This window comes from Citrus clementina, unplaced genomic scaffold (genome assembly GCF_000493195.1).
Source record: "Citrus clementina cultivar Clemenules unplaced genomic scaffold, Citrus_clementina_v1.0 scaffold_7, whole genome shotgun sequence".
Classification (NCBI taxonomy): Eukaryota; Viridiplantae; Streptophyta; class Magnoliopsida; order Sapindales; family Rutaceae; genus Citrus; species Citrus x clementina.
Window position 1 is genome coordinate 6202048 of NW_006262075.1, and position 15930 is coordinate 6217977.

The 15930-nt window shown below is 36.0% G+C and overlaps 2 protein-coding genes across 6 annotated transcripts in view; both read right to left on the minus strand.

Annotated features, from left to right (window-relative positions):
* Positions 1-5448, minus strand: part of LOC18036351 (NADP-specific glutamate dehydrogenase) — a 15319-nt gene extending 9871 nt beyond the window's left edge. Inside the window, exons 1-11 of one of the 5 annotated variants that reach the window (XM_024180108.1) lie at positions 5185-5448; positions 3808-4399; positions 3177-3306; positions 2867-3068; positions 2411-2497; positions 2252-2311; positions 2059-2145; positions 1426-1497; positions 1145-1200; positions 703-788; positions 216-306 (exon numbers count right to left, since the gene is read on the minus strand). In XM_024180108.1, the coding sequence (XP_024035876.1) occupies positions 216-306; positions 703-788; positions 1145-1200; positions 1426-1497; positions 2059-2145; positions 2252-2311; positions 2411-2497; positions 2867-3068; positions 3177-3306; positions 3808-4366 (1430 nt within the window). In that variant the 5' untranslated portion in view covers positions 4367-4399; positions 5185-5448. Of the gene's footprint in view, positions 1-215; positions 307-702; positions 789-1144; positions 1201-1425; positions 1498-2058; positions 2146-2251; positions 2312-2410; positions 2498-2866; positions 3069-3176; positions 3307-3807; positions 4430-5170 lie in introns of all 5 variants that reach the window. The other 4 variants (XM_024180107.1, XM_006426410.2, XM_024180106.1 and 1 more) reach the window with 4 other exon arrangements.
* Positions 5449-6299: 851 nt separating this feature from the next.
* Positions 6300-15372, minus strand: LOC18037351 (dentin sialophosphoprotein). Its single transcript, XM_006426411.2, has 12 exons — positions 14886-15372; positions 13276-13502; positions 12622-12689; positions 12123-12194; positions 11625-11977; positions 11381-11449; positions 11213-11301; positions 7958-10216; positions 7742-7819; positions 7534-7645; positions 6761-6811; positions 6300-6669 (listed from the first exon to the last, which is right to left on the minus strand). Exons 1-12 carry the CDS (start codon positions 15234-15236, stop codon positions 6601-6603), a joined length of 3798 nt encoding a protein of 1265 aa, XP_006426474.1. The 5' UTR covers positions 15237-15372; the 3' UTR covers positions 6300-6600.
* Between the last annotated feature and the right edge of the window lie 558 nt (positions 15373-15930).

Here is a 15930-nt window from a genome sequence, read left to right on the forward strand (position 1 = left end):
GACTGAAGATGGAGAGAGAGAGCGAGACCGAGCTAGCCAGAGAGAGGGAGAGAGTTAGTGAGTGAGGGTGAAAGGACAACGGAGCAACAGGGACTGTAGCCTTTCATTAGTGAAGTGTCCGTCCTCCATTTTTATTTAACTTTAAGTTCAACAGACAACAATTTTGGGTGGGGTGGGGGAAGGAGGGGAGATGAAAGAGGAGGAAGAACAAGCACCTCAAACTTCTCTGCTGTGATTTGATATCCCTCAAAAATGATATTTTCATGTAATCAAATCCATCCTCATCCACCAAATATCCTTTAGCATCTGTGCAAGAATACCAGTAATAGTAGAACTTTAATTATGCCCATTCACCTCAAAAGAAGCGGAAAAATATGAAAGTATGAAACTGTCTGAACAAACTTTTATAGCAAACATTATTAACCAAATCGAATGCTCCAAAAGAGTTTTAATTGTTCAATAGGCCATTTATGCGCATGTATTAATATTTATCAGCAGCTTAGCGAGCTTAGTCCTTCCAACATAAATTGGAAGGGTCATATTGAACATAAATAGTAAGCTAGATTTATCGTAGAAGTTTTGGCTGCCATTTGAATTTTTGGAGATAAAAATGATGATGAAACTTCAAAAACCTGGTACTAATCCAGTTTCAGGATAATCTTATGACGATTTATACAATGCTCAAAAAGAATAGAGAATTACCTGACACTGAAACAGGAATAGCACCATAAGCAATAAGCTTTTCCAGGACATGCATTGCAATCTTTCCAGAACCACTTACAACACATCTGGACATGAAGTTTATGGGCAAATATTAACATTCACAAACTCAGTACAAACTTTCAGCAGTAAATAAAATTCTACTTCAGCACTTTTTTTATAGATAAAGCGACACAACTTTGACCAAACAGTACAGCAATAAGATGCTCGCGTCAAAGTACATATCATGCTTGGATATATGGACAAATAATAAATAAAATTTAAAAAATACTAACCTTTTCAAGAGAAGATAAAAAGTACCAACATAAAATACAAGGCATTAAATCATAATGTAATGGTCAATTTGGTACAATGTTTCTATGAAGTGGTTCTGCATTCTAGCAACCATATATAGTAGAAATGTGAAAAAAGTGAAGAGAGTAACCTCAGTCCTTTGAGCTCCTTATTCATGTCTGCGAGAATAAGCTGGGCAAAGAAAACCTGAGGAAGCAGTACCCAGTAAATTGCAATAGATTTGAAAAAAGACAAGCTCAGCGAGCTGAATACACCAACTCTAACAAATATAATAATAAAGAAGAACATAAAAATCCTTCATAAGGATTTGAATAAGGCAACATAAGCATGTGACTCTCACATGGCCCACCATAATTCCTACACACCCCCGTGCACACAAATAATAAAAAATAGAGATGAGATATTATTTACCAGCCCATAGCCAGTGGCTTCAGTTCGAAGGCTAGAGCCAGACCAAAATATTCTCGGTCCTGTAAAACTTCCCTGCATAAGTAAGGCATATGTATGAAGGCAAAAAGACAAAAACCTTAATTTTCTTATCATGATTTCTCAAACAAGCACTAACTTAGAGTATCAACTTATATGATGTAAAAGATAAAATATAAACTATCAAAGAAAAACTATGATAATGGTCCCTAAATTTTGGATCGCCTTTAACTGTGAAGTACACAGGAAATTAAAAAAAAAAAATCCAAAAATAGCATCAGTCATTTCTCAACACCCACCCATCATACTCACATGAACATAGATAATGAAACAAAGCTTAAGAGGAATCAGTTTAAGCAATCATTTCTATTTTAGATGTTAAAACAAGCTAGTATAGTAAGAGGAAGTCATTTAGTTCATTTGGGACGTGCACAAAATCGGACAAGAGACTGATCATTAGATGAAACAATGCAAGCGATCATTTCTAATTAAAGAAATCAAACAGCAGCATAAATCCTAATGAAAGATCAACAAACAGCAAGAAGCTATGCACCATTAAGGAAAAAAAAAGAAAAAAATTCAAAGAGTTGAGCCTCCTCTCTCAGATTTTTTAAGTACCTGAAAATGACCTGCTAGACGTCTATACTGCCCAAAGAGGTACCCCATCTCTCTAGTACCAACGCCCATCTCCTCTGATGGAAGGTCCTAAATAATAATAAGAAAAAAAATTAAGACATGCAAAAATAAATATTAGACTCATAGGCTTAAACACAGATTATAAAAAAAAAATGTGCCAGCTTTTTCAAGTTACCTTGTCAGGACCCAGATATCTATGGATCTCATTCATGAAACTTTGGCAAAAGCGCATGATCTGCCAGCGTAGGTTTCACAAACAACTGTAAGAGAAACTTTTTGAATTTCTAAGAAGGTTCATATTGAAAAAATGTTACAATCCAGGACAGCATCTAACCTCATTATCACTTTTCCCTTTAGGATCAAAATCACTTCCACCTGCTGCCCCCCCAAGTTTGTACGGAGACAAAGCATTTTTTAATGTCTGTAAAAAAGTAAACACTATCATACTGGACAGCAGTTCAAAGCTTAAGCTAACTTCAATCTGAAAAGGTCTAAGCCATCCAGGTGATGAAGTGATCAAAAGCTGAATAAAAATATCCTCACTCTTTGCTTTTGCTTGCATTCATGAAACAAGTTTTACCATCTTTTATTTGCTTATATCCTTTTAGGCACAGTTTATGTAAAAAGTTTGATTATGACAGTAATGGAGTTCTCAAAAACCCCTACCCTCCACATATGCAAATCATCCAAAAGGATAAAGATTAAGAACTATAAATTTTTCACATAAAGTTGCGACATTGAATCATTGAAGATGAGTCGACTATCACAAACTGCAACATTCATACAGTACCTGCTCGAAACCAAGAAACTTGGCAATGCTTAAGTTCATTGATGGGTGAAAGCGGAGGCCACCCCTACACGGACCCAATGCCTGGCTGAACTGTACCCGGAAGCCTCGATTGACATGAGTCTCACCCCTGTCATCCACCCACGGAACTCGAAAAACAATCATACGCTCAGGCTCTAGCAACCTTTCCATGATATTGACATAACTGAAACATAATAAGCCATTTCATGAGGTTTGTAATATGCTTGATCGTAGGCTCTTTTGTTTTGAATAAAGGACAATAATGGTTTGCTTCTCGCAAAAAGCAACTCACTGGGAATTTTTTGCAATCACCCTTTCTAAAGCATGGAGAGATTCTTGGACAGATTGTATGAACTCAATCTCATGAGGATCCCTTTTCAATGCGGCTTCAACAATTGATCCAGCAGTTTTTGACATAAGAGCTTCATTTATAAGCCAAGTCAGTGTCAAAATAGAAACCATAGGAACGAAAAATATATATTGGTGTAATGCAATTATGAGGGTGCAAGATATGAATGTAAACATCAAAATCATTAAAACAATAAGTCAACTGAAATTTGACATCTGATTTTGGTGCATAATAAACAAATAAAGATTTAAACAGGTCTTCAAAAATTAATTTTCATGTGTATAAACTACACAATACAGACAATGTTAAGAATGATCTAATTTCATGCAATGCAATAGCTTTAAATCAATTATTTTTTCAGAAGAGGACAAATGTAGTGAATAATTCTCAGGTAGCACAGTTATTATAATAATTTATTAAGCATCTCAAGGGCTCCCCACATACAAAGTCAGATATTATCAATCAGTTCACTTGTTCTCAAATATAGAAGCAACCATTATGTAATAAAAATCCTTCATTAAATGACTTATAGAGAATCATTAAATTTCAGTAGATACATCAGAATGAGTGATACCTTTTACATAAATAGGCTTGTCAGCAATGATTTTATCCTTGGAGGCCATCTGGAGGCGAAGAGCCTCTTTGTGAAGCAAACTATTGTTATGTTCTTCCAGGGCACTCATCTGCATATTCCTACTGCCTTCATTCCCATAAGGATTCCTTCTATGCTTCCTACCATACTCTCTGCAAACAGAACAGAATATCCTCGCTGTTCCTTCCTTGACATCAACATATGCCCACTTATAAGTATCAGCCCATTCCTCCCTCCACCTTTTCACCACCTTTTTCTTCCTTTTAGCTGGTTGTGTCTTTGACATATCTTGATCATCATTGGGTAGTTGAGAAACCATTCCCATCTGCTTGTTCTGGTCATGCTCTTCTGCAGAGGGTTCTCGCGGACCACCCATGAGAGGATTATTAGCAAATGAAGGGTCATCATCCCCTGGTCCAATTTCTAGATCAATTTCCTCTCCAAGCTCCCTGACCACCAGATGATGCCTTTGTGCCTGCTGAATCAAGTTCATATCATCCATAGTGGAGTTCATCCCTAATCCACCAACCGGCAGCAACATTCAGCATGACAATCTTACCCACAACTCAAAATTCTGTGTGCCCGTTCCACCATCACAAGGACACTTCATAAGTTCATTTAAATCCAACAACAAGTTAACAAAAAAGCTCAACTAGTCATGTAAGAAACCAACAATTTTCAATTTTATTATATAAGAACAAAAGAATAAAAATTTGGAAACTTCAATATCTGATCAAGGAGACAACTGGATTGAAAACATTATAGAGCCTTTTGTTTTTCAATCTTTTCCTAACCTTTCTTGGTAACATCATTTATACAGGAATCATTACTTACAAAGTACAGAAAATTTTCAAATTCAGCAATATATCTCCTTATCCTTCCACCAATCAACAAACTAAATGCAATAGAAAAAACAAGCTGGCCAGTGCCATGGAAATACAAAACCCTTAAAACTACTCAATTAATTACATCATTAACTCTCAGTTTCCCATACCATTCCATAGTTACAGAGGCAGTAAACAATCTTAGGTCTAGTTACTAATTCTATCCTCATTTCCATTTATTTTCTCTTTCACTCTCAGCAACCAAATTAAAAGTCCCCACAAACACTCCCTAGAATTAAAATAAATCAACCTCCTCACTTAAACACCAAGTTTCTATCAAACCCGAATGTAAACACACAAAAGATTCAAAATTTAATTTTTTTTTTAAAAAGAAAAACATAGGAAAACCAATCCTCGAACTGCATAAGTAACAAAAAATTACACTTTTGAACAGTACCCAGAAGCCAATTTCGAATCTTCAACGATACCCAGAAACTATAATCAAGAATAACATGAAATACCTGAAGAATCGTACCAAAAAATTCGAGAACTTCAACAGGAAAAGGACAAAATTTCAGTCTGAAAAACTGGCTCTTTTGAGTACTTTTCTTTAAACTAAAAACTTCTTTTCACTTAATTTGCTCACAGTTGATGTTGTTGATGAGATTGGTCAGTGATTCATCTCTCAATATCAATGTACATATGTTTATAGAGAGATTATAGCAGCAGATTTTGTACAGACACAGCGAACTTTTTTTATCCGTCGTGTTTTTGTCAGTGGTTTTTTCTTTTTCCTTTTTTTAACTTATTGATGATCATTTATTTATTTAATAAATCATATAAAGTGTGGATTTGAAATTAGATTTCTGTACGAAATTACAAATTGGGTAAATTAATAAGCTGTACGAAGGGCGAAAATGGCAACATGCGAAAAAGTTATTGTTCGGCAGCGCGTGTGTGCACCTCCCTTATTTCTTTGATTTCCCTTTTCGAAAGAAATAGACAAGATTTATTTTCAGATTTGTTCTTAAACTCATTATTTAAAAAAAAAAAAATCCATTTAAAACATTTATGTAACTGGTTTGAGACTAGACTAAGCTTCACCAACAATTGTTCGTAGGATAATGAATCTATCTGAAACTTTCTTTTTTCACTGGATTATTAATTATTAATTTTTAATTAACGATTAGTTTATTTGTACGTAATTGCCAATTTGTATTAAGAAAATCTATAAAAGATCTTCATAGTTTTTCTTAATTTGCTCTCTAAATGTAATCATGGTTCTTTTCTCAACAGTTGTCTCATGTCAATTTGATGTTAATACTATTACATCCAATCATATTAATTTTCTTTTCACTTATATAAGATGATAAAATAGGCTGTGATTAAAGTACTCAAAGATACGTACCCAACAAATCTAAGCATTATCAAATGGTCGTATTTTTATTAACTGCTTAATCATTTAACAATGTCCAGCTGTAGAGTCGAAGGTAGTCAGACCCATCAATTGATCTTTGATTTTCACATCATTTGTCCGAAAGTTGAATAAGTTCTTAAATGCGTATGGCCATGTCAGCCGTGTTAATCAATAAATTGAAGAAAAATTTTGAATCGATAATGTCATAAATATTGCTTTGATATTGATTTTCATTTGCTTTGACCAGGAAATGATTTTATTAAGAATATAAAAATTACAACCAGTACTGTCACAGTTAGCCCAACATATCTTACTAGGATGATTCCAGTAACTGTGTCAAACTCTATACAAGAAGGTTAATGTAATTAAACCTCAAAAAATTGAATCATTTCTGACTAATCTACACTGGTGTTGCATTCTTAGCTTTTTATGTAGTTCCCAAAACTTGTTTCTTTTGATGTATTGAAAATATCTGAGCTTTCACAATTTTGCAGGAACGCGAGCAAAGCGTGGATAAGCCCATCGCGAGAATAGTCATGCAGTTATTAAACTTCGATCCTTCATGTATGTATGTGCAAAGTCCTTTATCCTCTGCTTGAGGTGCTGCAACATAGGAATGTGCACATATAAATCATAGACTGGAAAATAGAAATTGCATGCAAAGTTCAAGGTTGACAGTATTTCAATGAATCACCTTCAGCTCCTCATGTAGCACAACAAATATTTTCTTCAGCCGCTTGTGTCTCTGCAGTGAACATCATTATATTGAATGAGAGCACAGAAGTCAGCAATAAGATAAAAAGAATGGTTTGCAAATGCATCAATAAGCAAATTTATGATATTGTCATTCCTACATCAGTTTTTTTGGTAGTCATCTATCAGAAACACCCATTCTGACAAGACACGTTCCCTGGAACTATGATGAACCAATCATATTGAAAGTGGAGAAATAAAATGAGGAAATAATAAGAGCATGGAGTGAAGCATGAGCAACTGAACAAATGGGAAGTTTGCACAAAAACCTGAAAATCCCTATTCCATAACCCATCTTTTTTAAATCAACCAAAAAGATGTAAAGACAACCATGATGGAGATAGCAACTGAAGTTCCAGAAAGCACATGCAATATCATAATCCTAACTCTGGTGTTCAACCTTGGCTTCAGAAACATCACATTTACTAACTGGTAGAAATTGAAGAAAACTCTTTTGCAATTTCAGCCGTAACCACCTATACAACCATCCCTTCAATATATTCATAAATTATTCTACCTTCCCATCCACAGAGCCTGCAACTAACAAACTAACCCAAAGCAGCAATTGTAGGCAGTGCCTTCACATATCAGGCATTCAAAATAATTCATCCAGGCAAGCCAATGTTAAGATCATCTACTTGGCAGGTTTGACTATTCAACAGAAACCATTAGTAAATGATATATATGCAATCTAAAAACTAGAGAGAGCCATACCGTTCCACACCGACGATAAGAGTCCTTCAACTGCCCCAAGAGCTTACAATATCTCTCCATGTCCTTGCCTTTTGCAAAATCAAGGTCCTTTCCCAGTTTACGGAACTTGTTCCTACAGATAATAGATATGAGGTTGCATGTGTAAAACCAAAAAAAAAAAAAAAAAATTAAATTCAACACTACCCAGCGAGGAAAATCATTGTAATACCTGTCGCTCTCTAGGGTCTTGTCCAAAGATAAGTAACAATCGTACTTATCACGATACTCCTGCACATATTCTTTATACCTAAATAAAACAATAAAGGACATATAAGCTAATTAGATGCCTTGGGCCCTGGTGATCAGAAAACGATGGCAATAATGATATGATAAAGCTGCAGCAAGGAAAATTAATTCATAAATAAGCCCATATAAGACTGCTTACTGAGAAAAATCCTTGATTGGTCCCTTCAGATCTGGTTCATCCTTTTCATACTTGTAATAAGAACTAGTGTCTTCATCTGAAGAAGATTCTCTCCCCTTTCGACCACTGTCATTGCTCTCAGTCAAAATTGTATCCTTGCGCCCATCAACCAAGTCTGCCATCATATTAGCTGCCTTTCGTGATTTATTCTTCTTTGCAGATTGGGACGCTAGACCTCGTTTAGAGCCATCTAGTTGAAACGCATTTGTCGGTGCTTTCTTATGGCTTTCCCCAGTACTATCCAGACCACCAGGTAGTTTCGTTCCAGCTTCAGTTTGTCTGGACTTACTACTTGCATCCATTGATTTGTTAAACATGGTTCCAGCTTCAGTATGATCTCTGGAGTTATTGTGTGACTGGGATCTCACATGCCTGTTGTGAGTTCTTGTTGATTCTTCAACATGATGTTCTGGAGTCCTCTTCATCCCAACTCCGATATTATTAGATGGTGGTGTTTTCCCAGAGTCCAAAGTAGGCTTTCCAACCAGTTTTCCCTTGCTTAAATCCGAATTATAATTGTCTGAAGCACTTGACTTGTTCTCCAACTGTTTAAAAGAACCTTTCCTATCGAATTGCTTCCTAATTGGTACTTCATTAGGTAATGGCTCACGAAGTTCACCTAACTCCAAGTCTGAAAGCTCTCTTTGGAGCACACTGGCTCTTCCATTTCCTATGTGTGAGCTTGAAAACTGTCCAGTCTCATTGATTTTTTCGACCATTTCACCACGTTTCCCATTACTGGAATCAAAGGGCCCTGAACTTTTAGCTTCAGCACCACCTTCTTTGAGATTTCTGGGTCCTTTTTTTTCCTTTGCAAAACGATCTTCATTTTGGTTGTCTCTAAAAGCTTTCTCTCTAACAACTGGAGAACTATCATGCCCCTGAAAACTCTTTTCAGTGATCTTACGACTATGTTTGTTCAGTTTTTCTGCTGTATCACGAGCCTTTGACCGTACCCTTTGATCAGAAGACTTTCGACCTGACTGCTGAAAATCTGAATTATATTTTCCAGGAAATTCCTGGTTGTAGCCCTTTTGGAAGCCAAAATCAGCATTTCCTTCCCTGTCAGTACTTGTCATTTGAGTGGTAGGGCCCTTGTAAGGGTCTTCAAAGGATCTATTAGGCGACAAATGGTGAGGACTCTCAAGTAACTGGGTATCCCTTCCCCCAGAAATAGGTGGTTGAGTCCTCTCCACTTTTGATTTTTTACCATGATCTGATATCTCATCAACATGCTTGAAGTCAGGGCCTCTTTTGGATTTATTTATAGATGTTCTTTTAGGGGGGTTAGACTTAGACCTCTCATGCTTGAAGCTATCTTTGGTTGAAGTTCCCTTATCATCAAATAAATTTCCTATAAAAGTTTCGCGCTCTTGAAACTCATCATGATCTGTTAAATCTTTTTTGCCCTGCATTGGATTTTGAGAATCTTTGCTGGGAACCAAACTAGTTACAGCCATATCAATTTCCTGTCCATCATCAGGGAAGTCTTTGTCAATGTCGACAGCATCAGATCCATGACCCTCAATGTCGACCGCATCAGATCCATGACCCTCAATGTCGACCGCATCAGATCCATGACCCTCAATGTCTACAGCTTCAGATCCATGACCCTCAATGTCTACAGCTTCAGATCCATGATCCTCAATGTCAACCTCATCATCTTGCTTCTCACCTATCTCATTCTGCATGGGTCCACTGTCATTGTTTTTCCATGGTACAGGTGATGCTGACAACCCTGGTTCAGAGGCCTGTAATTTTTGCTTGTACTCCTTGTCATCATCACTCATAATATCCACATCCTCATCAGACGCCTCCCTGCTGTTGGAAGAAGAATCACTTTCACTATCACTGCTACTACCACTCCCAGTTCCAACTGGGCTTTTACTTCTGCTTCTACTTCTACTGTGGCTTCCACTGTCACTTCCACTATCACTGCTGTCACTGTCACTATCACTATCGCTTCCACTGTCGCTAGAGCTGGCTGCCTGCCCTTCACTATTATCAGAGATCTTTTTCTCACCAAACAAATCAGGAGAATACCTTTGGACATCATTATTTTCCAGTGCAACTGATTTATCCCCAACTTTAGAGTGTGATTGAGCCTGTTCCTCCATCTCACCAGGAGGATTATTCTCCACAAAGCTCAGTCCTTGAGCAGGTGTCTGACCATGGATGTTTTCAGCACCAGGTGTTCGCTGATGGTTATCTTCAGGGGAGCTGAAACAACAAGCATCACAATCACATGCAGCAAACAAATTAAAAAAGGTAAAATGCACCAAAATTAAATGCAGATGCATAGCCATATGTGTCGATTCAAGCGCGCTAAACACTTGTAAACTGATCACTTCACTTTTTATAAACTTTAGCAGGGAGAGTAATCAGAGTGGACTAGGCTAACAATATTATCCATGGAATTCTTTAGTTACAAAATTCAGATAGTGGTGCCAAAAATTCAATATGGTCTAGAGGATCACTAAGTGGATACAAGGATGATTAACGAATATTCAAAGCAATGTCTCACTCTAAACAACTGAAAAGAGTTGATACAAAATTGAACACGATGGGATGAGATTTTTCAAAATCAAAACAAGAAAGATCATTACAGTTAAAAGCAGAGGAATCAAAATGATGAAAACCATTATCATTTCACCATACCCAGTAGTCTTCCAAAAAAAAAAAGAGAAGAAGAAGAAGAAGAAGAAATGTGATTTTGACATTTAGAACGTAGTAAAAAGAGTCAGACATGAAAGCACCTTGAAATTATGGGTTATTAGAACAAACTACTTTTGCTGAAACTACAAGGTTTGAACAAATACATGGTCATTCATAATAATGTGGCATTCAAAGTTCAACATGTTACACCCTGCAGTACATGCTCCATTTTTCTATCTTCCTGATCTTATTCACTTCTTTTAAATAATTGTTTTGTCTCACAGAGTAATCTTGCCTCCTCAAGTTAACAGTTTATCCGCTGCTTAATAATGCTCTGTCCTCTCCCAATTCAAGTATTGTCTCTTATTTTTTATCCAGAATCATTTCGAGTGTTCTCATGATAAACAGTTAACATCCAACAGAAATCCCCAAAAAGACACGAAATCAGGCACATAATCAATTATAATCAATTCAAAAAAGAAAAAGAAAATAATCAGATTGATAACTTTGTTTGGGAAAAACCACAACAAGCACAAAGCTATCCTGTAATATGGCAGATACCTTCCACTTTCAGAAGAAAGTTTCTTGGAGCTGTCCAACTCCACTCCTGGTTTCAAGAAGTACCTTCCCGGAGTTTGTAAAACTGCAATCTGATGCTCAAAATTCAATGAGAAGGCATAACATCGGATACTAGTATCAAAACCATTTCATCAGATTTTCACCAGTTACCTTTTTAATGATAGGCTCAATCTTTCTAGCAGAATTGGGAATTGCATCCCCAACAGCTTTCTCCAAGGCCTATGACACATACACAGAGAAAGGGGTGGAAAAGTTAGCGATAGAAGGAGAAACAATATAAAAGAATGAACTATGAAGCAAAATTAAACAAGATTAATTCAGTCTAAAAATCTACTAGCAGCAAACAAAGGAAATCTTCATTTACATTCACTTTTAAAGTTTTTATTCAGCTAACCTTTAAGCTCATGCCCTTGGGATTCTCCATAAGCAAAGCAATCAACATACTCCTCAAATCTGTTGGCTTAGCTCCAGAGCTTCCTTTGCCTCCCGGTGTCTCCCACACTGCACTGTTACTCCTTTTAGGGATTTCTTTCTCAGAGTTAGGAGGATTTTCTTTGCTCTTTACCTGTACAGGTGTAACATCATCTGTGTTCACATGATTCTTAACCATATTTCCAGATCCATCTGGCGATGCCAGAGTACCAGATTGCCTGGGTGGAGAAGACAGAGGTGAAGCAGAGCGTCCAGCCTTCAGAGAGGCAGTAGAAGCCCCTGCTGATTTAATGGTAGATCTAGGGGGGCCACCAACTGCAATCGTTGCAAAAAAATTAAATTAAATAAATAAATAATAACAATAAATAAATAAATAAGAAGATCAAAGACCCATCCCCAACAAAAAAAAAACAACTCCTCAACCCTATGGAAATAAAATAATAAAAAATCTTATTATTACCTTGAAGAGTTTCGACTTTCTGCTTTTTGAATGGGGGTTCTTTCTTTTTGTTAAATGACCTCCAAGAATTAGCTGAAACCAAGGGATACAAGTTAGACACTGTAAATATGTATACTCCTTGATATTTGTTATCATCAGTAGGATGCTTATTAAAACTTCAAACATCAATATCAGTACACATGAACAAATAAATCAACATCTTCCAAAACATTCTTCCATTAGATTTGAAAATTGTTAGCCTCATCAGCTTGGAATATATGATACAATATTGACTGCATGGCAATTGAAATTATATATGTATATATATAGAGAGAGAGAGAGAGAGAGTTTATAACCTAACTTTGATGAACAATTTTTTTCTATACTACAAAAATTTCTCATAACTCAAATTGATTTCTCATTAAAACAGTCTCCTCCATATATGTCAGAGACAGGCAACAAAAACAGCAACAGTTGTAACAAACAACACAGAATATCCCAAAAAAAAAAAAAAGATCACCCTCAACAGCAGCTACTTGCTTAATTTGACTCTTCATGGATGGATTCCCATAGTCTAGCACAATGGCTCTGCACACTCAAAAAGATAATCAATGAGAAAATGAATAACTGACTGGTGAAGGGAATATACAAAAATTGAAGGTATCATTAAAACAATTGACATCCTGATAAATTCAACACGCTAAATATAAAAAAAAAAATCAAGGATGTTAATATTTTAGAATCAGATTAACATAAAATAACTGCAATTTATAGTTAAGGGGATTTTTCTCAATAGAAAAAAGGGGCAATTTAGTTTGGGTTACCATCAGGTAAAGAAACCAAATTTTCACAAGAAAAACCGCATAGCGCATCCGAACAAGAGACTTCCGCAATCAGCTAATACCATAATATATGCACCAGACATCAGAGAAACTAAACCCTCTATGAAGATTCTAACATATACAGGTACAATTTTTTTTTTAAATACAATATACAATAAATCCAAGAAATAAAAAATATTTTCTTACTGATAGTGCATATGATATACACAGATAAAATCAAGTATAAAAATAAAAAGATATGAAAATGCCACAGTGAACTATAGAATTCCAAGAATATTATGACTTGAGAATTCCAAAAAATAAAAAGCATCTTCATGATATGAATTACATACTTGCGTTCTTTTGACTTGAGTGCAGCTTCCTCTGACCGCATCTTAACATGCTTTGTAGTTGATTCGTCCAAGATGCGTTGGACATTCAACTTGCGCCAGGCACACCCAGATTCAACAAGTAAACCATTTCCATTCTCAGAACTTTGACGTTCTTCATATATATCACAGAGGTCACCAAATTCCCGTGACCATGCAAATCTGAACTCTTTACCACCTACATCAATAACCTGGTGCAATGATCAACCATTTAAATCGATGCTGCCCAAGAAACAATAGGCACCAACAACATAAACAAAAGCAACTTTAGCTGCCACAAGACTTATGCAATACAAGGAAAATTAACAAACAAATTTAAGCTATAAATCCGCTAAAAACCACATATATAACTGTAAATTTTTCATTTTTTTGTGACAAGAACAACAACAGTCATTGGTGCACCAACACTGAAACCAAATGTTGAAAAAGAAAAGAGGGAAAAAGAAAAACAAAATGATGGAAAACTGTCTATGGTGTTCATAGAACGCAATCAATGACCAAACTGCCTTAAAAAATCATATTCAAAAGGACAATCTAACCTCACCCTACATGGAATCATGTCTACTGCATATTAAAGAGTTTAAAGATATCATCCTACTCTAGGTAGAAGAATATTAATAATATGATCATGCATTCAGCCACAACTGATAGCTAACAAATATCTCCAGGAATAGTTCAGACTGGAGCAGATGCTGTTACCAGGTTCGACTAAGCATCCACTAGATATAAATTCATGGTTACTATTGTCATTTGCATATTTTCTCCTTCTTAACAACCACTTCTGTGGCAATCTTCCTATCTAATCTCTGATTTGAACACTTAATATTATAACCTTATCATCTGAATGGTCCTAAATCAACTTAGCACCAGCATTGCCTAAACAAACTTAGCATCCATCATTGCCCCCAGCACTGTTGCAAATGCACAAAGTTATCTACTGCCAAATGCAACTTACAACATGCTTCCCCATGTTACAGTTTCCTGCCATAAAGATGTGGAGGTTATGTTAAGCTCCCTCATTCATTCTTATAGGATCTAGTTCCTTTTCCTATGCACCGGAGTACCCCTGTAATCTCACCCTCCCATTAATATTTTTTTATTTTAACAAATCAACCAATCAACCAGTGATCGATTTAAGAGCTATCTCTCTCTCGTAATAGTACCTATATGTTTTACTCTTAAACCATAATTTTACAAGAATTATCCACAGTGAAAACAAAAATAGGCCCATATCAGATAGAACTAAGCCAAGACACTCCCATATAATACAAGTTCCAATCTAAACAAAGTTTATTAGGATGTTCCAGATAAAACAAAATCAAGAAGCTCAAGTTTCCACTAAGACTATTCTTAATTCGCCAAACTACACCACTACAAAGATAAAATTAAACCAAAAAATAACTCAAGTTTCCACAACAATTATTCACCCTAACAAAATTAAGCCCCAAATTGAGACAAATTAGCCAACACCCAATTGCCAAAACACCTTAAGAAACAAATACCCGAAGCAACATTCCTATTAACCCATCAAAATCAGCTATAATCAAGTTCAAAGCAACTAAAAAAGAACTCACGTTTCTATCCGTATGCCCTGTTGAATCGAACTTAATCCTGGCTGATCGTCCTTGGCTCTCTACCCTTTTAATCTCCTCCACCATATCCGGCGCCAGCCTTATAATCATAGCGAAAGCAAGCGGATTATTCCCCGAAACAAGACTAAACGTCTCCTCAGCCGCAGCCCCAGCCTTTGACCCGCTGCTGCTGGGTCCTCCCGCTGCCCGGTTTCGGACGGCCGAGGACCCCTGAGAGAGCCGGCTCGATGACGACGGCGTGCCCATCCGGTGCGGTGGCGGCGGAAATGAGTTGCGCTTGTTGACGACGCCTGCTCGGCCGCCGCCGCGGCCCAGCTTCGACCCTCCGTACATTGGGAAATTTGCTCAGATTAAATTGCTTTAATTTGTCAAAACATATACAAATATATATTGTATATTTAGTTTATATAATCTGGGATTTCTCTTGATTTTCGAATTTGATTCTCTTTTTGCTTTTGGTTTGTGTTTATTGCTGTGCTCTAGACTTCTAGTAGTTTTGTGCTCGTTGTTGGATGCATAAGTAGTTTCAGGAAATTATCAGGGATTTTTTTGTAATATTTCATACTTGAATTCATTTTATTTGTTCACTTCTTTAGTATCTTGCAATTGGATCCCCCCTTTTTTTTTGGAATAGGCAATTGGATCCATTTATCTTAGAGTAATAATACAGCCACAAACTTTTGTATAAATTTATTTTGTACAAACTGACGTAGTATTAATTTATTGGTTGAATGAAAATATAAATTAATAAAAAAAATCATGTGGGCCAAGTAATATTTAATTCAACTAATTTTATCATACTACATCAATTTGTACAAAATAAATTTATACAAGAGTTTATGGCTGGATCATTACTCTTTATCTTATTGTGATGATCTAAAGTTAAAAATTGACATTTAATCTCTATCTATCTAGTATCTATTATTACGTTGAATGGATCTAATAGATAAAAATTATGTCACTATTTTAAATTAAAATTTTAAATTATTATGTCGTATAATAATATAGCATTTCAATTTATTTATAG